The sequence below is a fragment of the Anneissia japonica genome, unplaced genomic scaffold (genome assembly GCF_011630105.1).
Source record: "Anneissia japonica isolate Jap-2015-1 unplaced genomic scaffold, ASM1163010v1 scaffold1792_len1028045_cov167, whole genome shotgun sequence".
Lineage (NCBI taxonomy): Eukaryota > Metazoa > Echinodermata > Crinoidea > Comatulida > Comatulidae > Anneissia > Anneissia japonica.
Window position 1 is genome coordinate 35,482 of NW_022742319.1, and position 6,749 is coordinate 42,230.

At 34.6% G+C, this 6,749-nt stretch overlaps 1 protein-coding gene across 2 annotated transcripts in view; it reads left to right on the forward strand.

The window, feature by feature from the left end:
- Positions 1–3,783, forward strand: part of LOC117119107 (bone morphogenetic protein 1-like) — a 35,378-nt gene extending 31,595 nt beyond the window's left edge. For both annotated transcript variants that reach the window (XM_033263920.1, XM_033263921.1), the window contains exons 12-16: positions 443–565; positions 813–948; positions 1,492–1,742; positions 2,323–2,512; positions 2,927–3,783. In XM_033263920.1, the coding sequence (XP_033119811.1) occupies positions 443–565; positions 813–948; positions 1,492–1,742; positions 2,323–2,512; positions 2,927–3,050 (824 nt within the window). In that variant the 3' untranslated portion in view covers positions 3,051–3,783. The remainder of the gene's footprint in view (positions 1–442; positions 566–812; positions 949–1,491; positions 1,743–2,322; positions 2,513–2,926) is intronic.
- Positions 3,784–6,749: the final 2,966 nt, after the last annotated feature.

Here is a 6,749-nt window from a genome sequence, read left to right on the forward strand (position 1 = left end):
TACGTTGGGCACGACTTCCGCCTCATTTTTACAATGCGAGAACTCTATCTTGTATTTCTAGTATCTTTGATAATAGTATGATTTTAGTGTGTTGGGCTCCGTTCTATTGCATAAACGAATGTCCTGTTCTCCATAGTGACGACAGTTACGCACATGTTGTGAGTTGCGCACTATTCACGCGCAACTTTAGAACCGTTCTTAAAAAATAAAATTGATCCTTGATCGATCGCGTTTGTTGTTTCCCTTCTTTATGGTAGCATCTTTGCAAGCAACACTCATGCATATTAACTATTTTCTTTATTAATAATAAATTATTGAGCCTTCCGTGCTAAGCATGAGTTCTCTCTCTGGGAGGCATAAATATTTTTTGTCAGGACTAAAAAAGGTTTTTGTTAACTGTTATACAGTAATTTTAATTGCTTCTTCTGATGATTCTTTACAGATAAGAATGAATGCGAGGATGGAAGTATGCTATGCGAACATCGATGCTTCAACACACAGGGTGGCTACCAGTGCGCGTGCGACATAGGATACATTTTAGCTGAAAACAGTTACAATTGTGAAGGTATGTTTAGCGTGATGTCACGTGTATGTTACGCGCAATTAGTCAAATTTAATTGCGTAAAATTGACTGCTCGATGTATTTTTTTTAGCATAGCAGGTTTTAAATTTGTAGCTATTTAATTAATGAGAAAACACAGAAATTATAACTGGAAAGCCTGCGTAAATAGTATAGTAGTTTGCTTGCTACAGTTTACGTGTTAGCCTATTATGCCTTGATAGACAACTCTACATTCTAATTCTTTCTACAGAGATACAGAACTGTGTACGTTCCTACGATGATTACGAGGATTATATTCTCTCGCCCAATATTTCGAGTGATAACACTCATTCTTTTGAATGCCTGTGGCACATAACTGTCGACCAGAATCTTAGAATATCATTAGGGTAAGGAATATGTCTAAAGTTAAATTAAAGTGTAGCCTATACTTTACCTGCTAAACTCGAATTTACCTATTCTTAATGTTTTGCACCCTCACTAATCATTACACAGATGCTGTCTAGGCGCAGGCATACTACCGGCTTAATAAACACCACCTTTATAAAAACACCTAATATAAAACTCTTCTTCATCATCATCCTCATTCTTGATATTCTTATTACCACCACTACCACCACCATCATCATCATGTTATGAGACAAGGCACGTCTTCTAATTGTGATCCCAATAATGGTTTTTTTTTTTATCATACTGTAATTTTTGAATAATTGAATAATTTTAATAATTAACCATTGTTAACCAATTTTAATAATTAACCATTAACCATCACCATTGTAATAATAAAGTTGACTTGATTAGATTGGTTAGATGGAAAATGCCATGCGTAAATGCTCTGTTATTTTCTTGAATGTTTAAAACTAATGCAGGAACTTAACATTCTTTTCATCAGGCCACTATCTTATAGTTTCGATTTGTATCTTCTTTTTTAGGATTGAATTTCAGAAATGGGAAGATGACGGTAGTTGTTTAGATTACATAATCATAGGACAGGGCCAAGGTCCTGGTAGCGGAATAACAAAAATATGTAGTATAGAGGACTGGCCTGGAGAAGTGGACACTATATCAAACAGCATCTGGATAAAGTACCGCTCGCAGTGGCCGCACATTAGTTCCATTTTGGTCAATTATTTTACTGAGGAACGTGGGGACCATAAGCAGGAGTGTGGGGGTACGATCAATGGTGAGATTAAGCAAAAAGCATTTCCTTTTTAGTCGGCAAGTGTTCATAAATTATTTCTTCCCCGGAAAAAGTTAGCGGGTAGAGCCTTGTGGTTCACATCCTGAACTTGAAGCCGTTTCATTTGCAATAACTATCGAATGTCAAACATCTCTATATCTTTTAATAAATGTATAATTGACTCAATTCAGTTGTTTTATTATACTGCCATGTCATTTTTTTTTTTTGGTGATTACCAGAATGAATGAATGAATGATCGAACGGGACCTAAAACAAGTTAAGGATGTCAAAAATAACTAAAGATTTACGGGGACTCAAACCGGGATTCGTATACATGGCGATTGATTTGACCACTTGGCCATGATGTCATTTGTGGTAAATCAGAAAATTAACAGAGCCTCATAAACAAGACGTTTAAATTCCTGTTGGTACACCTACTTACACGTATATGTATAGTATAAACAGTATTATATAGGTATATATATATGTATATATATATAGTACCTATGTAATATGTATATATAATTTTATGTATATATCAGTCCATTCCATCCACACACTGATACATCCTTCGCTTCCACAGAAACCACAACTCTAGAAACACCTGGGTATCCGGATTTTTATCCGAATAAAGTTGATTGCATCTGGAAAATAACTGGATCCAAAGTGACAATGTCATTTGAAAACTTCGATATTGAGAAACAAGAGGATTGTCAATTCGACTACGTCGATATCATGGATGGAGACGTAGAACACCCAGCAAGAATTGGAAGGTAAGTTCACTCCTTCAAAAATAATGCAAAGCAATAAACAGCAAGATTGGCATAATTTTATAGTTATCATTTTTAAATGTTCACTGATAAACAAATGCAGATTTAATGGTCAGGAATAAAATATGCTTAGTGGTGTTAAAAGTTAAAGAGGCATTTCAGGCATTTATAAATTCTCCATTTATGTTTTTGTTGTGCACATTTTGAGGTTATAATTACATTTTTCGATTAAAGTATTGTTTTCATTTCATTGAATCTATATTACATTGTTTTTTTTAATACTATAAGTGGGAAATGAAGAAGACTACACATTTAAACAATTACAAACTTTTTTTTTCTCATGAAACTGTTACATAACAATTTGTTATCTATAATACTAGAATATTAGATTTGACAGTGTTTTGTATTAAATTTTAGATTTTGTGGAAGTAGATCACCACCTACAGTGCTACGATCAGTAACTGGTGAAGTTTGGATTAAGTTTCAGTCAGACGCAACAGTCCAAGGAAAAGGATTTCGAGCTATCGTCAACGTAGAATAGTCAGACCAATGTAATATTTACGATCTTAGTATTTGTTGTGCATGTCAATTAACAATTGAGTCATCTCTAAGAAGGGATATAATATGCCCAGGAAATATTATACACTCAATTTAAATAATACGGTGTATTAATTAGTCTTATTTTGGGAGGTGGGTTGATGGTGGTGCTTTGGGTAAATAACCATATTTTTTTATAGATAGGGAAAAAACATGTTCAGAAAAAAAATACTGGTGAATTGTTTTATATATTAATAATCTTTAGAGATTTAGCTATATCAATGACTTTTGTATTGTTACAGTTAAGATTTCTTGGTAATGTTGTAATTATATTATTAGGGAGATTTTTGCAACCTTACGAAAACGAATACGTCATTATCATTAACGTCATTCGTGTCTAAAACATTCTTGACAATGTGCTGAATATGATCCTTGATTCATGCAAAGACATGAATCGCCTACGTTGTGACGGTTAGGCCATTGTAGGGGATAGGAAGAATTGTCTAAAAAATTGATAATGTAACAGGCCCGTATTTAGGAATTTCAATGGGCGTGGATGGGGGGGGGGGGTTCGGGCTTGGGACTATGCCGAACTCATTATCAAAACCCACATACTTCTTCTCTCCCCTAAATGGGGACTTTATTCAGTGTGATAGGCCTCAGGCCCTTTTACAGTATAAAAAAATATACATTTTTAGTGCTTTAAATAAGGCAAGACTTTTTTTATAACTTGTTTAGCGAACCCTCCGATTCCGAAATTGTGGATTTCAAAATAAATAATAAAATTTTATTGTAAGTGTGTTTGCGTACGAGCCGCCATTAAAAATTGAAAAAAAGAAATAAAAATAAAAATTATATTTATTTTTATTCTGTCCTCCGCTACATGGAATCCCTTTTTCCAAAAAATTAAATCTTAAGTAAAATTTTCACGGAACTCCATCTCCCGAGAACCGAGAACCCCCCTAAATACGGGCCTGAATACTACAATTGATCATTTATTTATTGATAATAACATAGTAACTCGTGTAAGTAAAACTAAATTTATGTGTGTCATCAACAAATGGAACTAAAAATAGAATTGAAAGGAATGAACATTTTACAAAACTTTCTAGGAATAAACGAACATCAAAAATTGTGCTGGAGGACGGTTGGTAGACTGAATACCCCCTGTCTCTTATACATTTATATTTATTATTATTCTGTCCTCCGCTACATGGAATCCCTTTTTCCGAAAATTTAAATCTTCCTAATTTAAGTTCACGGAACTCCATCTCCCGCCGGGGGGTTCGATCGAAACCACCCCCCCCCCCTAAATACGGGCCTGTGTAACTGTATTCATTGTTTTTGTAAGCTTGCGAAAACCCCTATTTATGTCTGCTCATAATGTTTTTTGCTAAAACCAGTCATTCGTTTAACACCTAAGGAAAATATTCTCAGATCCTTAATTGTGGGATATTCCGTAATGTTCAATAATCAGTGCATTGGTATAACCACCGGCTCTCAGGTGGAGAGTGAAGCAAGCGAAATGCACAGTGAAAGGTTAGCAATCCTGACCTCAAGATTAGAAGTCCGAATTGCAACCGCTTTGCCCACCATTTATACATGTTGGTTTATTTTTATGCACACTGGTTTATGGATATTTAAGATCCCCTACGACCTGGATAATAATAATAATAATAATACTAACAATAATAATGTTAGACTTATAGTTCGTCGTACCAACAAGGCCTCTAAGTATAAAGTACCGTATAAGATTGTTTGTAAGCAAATTTAAATAACGAGGCATTTATATTTAAATTTATTAACAAAACTAACAAACAGTCTTAAAGTTTTGTAAAGTATCGACGAGTAAGAAAAATTAATGAAAATGTTTATAGATACTAACAAAGAAAATAACCCTAATTTACGTATGATGCTGCATATTCGTACAGGCAAGGTAACAACGGTTGTAAACGGTAGAGAAAGAGGTTACACTCTCCATGGCTTATGCATGTATGCCTAATGAAAGAGTCTTCCTTTCCAATTTTACCAGTTTGTAACAGCGCTTTCATTTCCACATAAATAGAAACCATTACCCACGAGTTTCTATAGGGAAACAGAATGCTTTAGTATTTAATTTGTCTTTTCGACTTCAAAATGGCTGTACGTCCGCGAATGAGCTCAAGCGACGTCGGGCGCCAGAACTGTCTGGCACAGCTGCGTCACGTTTGTTTATTAATAGTCTTACTATAATACGGACATGCATTTTATACAGCAATTAGAATTAAAGATACACTATGTACATCCTCCTTAAGAGATCGAATGTACATAGCCATTGGAGCATTCTAGTATAGGCGGCGCCTATGATTTCACCAAATCACGCATAGGACAACGTCCTCCTCTAATAATAATATTGTTTGGTAAAACATGTGTATTATGTGCCTTGTTATTCTAAAAAGATTTGCATAATAACACCGATTTTAGGTTAGATCGATACGTTTAAGAAATAATCATCACAAAAAACACGGCATTGTTGATATTAGTGTTGTTGTAGTAGTAGTAGTCGGAGAGGGCGTTTTCGTGTTCTCATTTCTCATCTACCTCCATTGGTACTTTTAAGGGTTATATTCCTTCAAAGTCGGTGTGGCAACGTGGACCAAATTGGAAAGAATTTGAAATTAGATACTTTAATTTAGCAGCTGAGCTGAAACATTATTTATACTATTTAAAAATGTTGTTTTTTTATACTATACATTTGACACAAAATTAAGAACTTTGACAATGTTAAACTGTAGGTTTACACTGTCTTCTGCCCGCTATTGTGGTATACTGCCCTCTATATTGATTAAATTTTCGAATTCGTTTTCCAGTGTTCACGTTTGCTACTCTAATTCTGATCCTGTCACGTTTTTCAGTAAGGAATAATAAGTATGAAATGTATTGTGGCAAAACAAATGGTGCTCAAGGTCATCTTAGTAAACTTTTCTACAAAGATTAGCAATTCTCACTTTGGAATGATATAAGTTATCACGATTTGAAAACAAACATTGGTTGAGTGGTAGGCTACTTTTAGATAAGTTATCACGGTTTGAACAATTGTTGAAATGGTGTCTTGTCATGGGTTTGGAAATAAAAGTCCGAGTAACCAATAATTGTATAACGACTTGAGTGTTTTTTGTGTTCCCCCCCCCCCCTTTGCTTTCAACTGCAAGAAGAGCATTAATTGGCACTGTTACTAAATGTCACTATGACCGCCGGATGTTTATGGTTAGAGAAACTCGTTTCTTTGAACGAGGATTATACCACCAAAAAGTGTCAATTAAACTTAACAACTGACCAATCAGAGCAGGGCCATGAATACGCGCATGTCTCAGGGACGTAGCCAGGATTTTAAAAGGAGAGGGGAGCCGTTAATATGCGAGGTACGTAAGACAAATTTCTCATGATCTTTTAACATGGATCTACTTAATATGCAGGACAACTTAGACCTAACTATAGCTTTAACTATACTATAACTAGAAATTGCAAATTGCAAGTGAAGTGCTGCGAAGTACAACTGCATAATATAAATGTTCTTCGAACAAAATTATTTATGCGAGTCAAGTGAAAATAATGAATAATAAAACTATAACAAATAATATGAGACACGACCCATTGTCTATATGAGAACACTTCTCATTGGGTAACAAAGTCGTAATTTTTTATTTTTGTCAAAAAGTGTCTA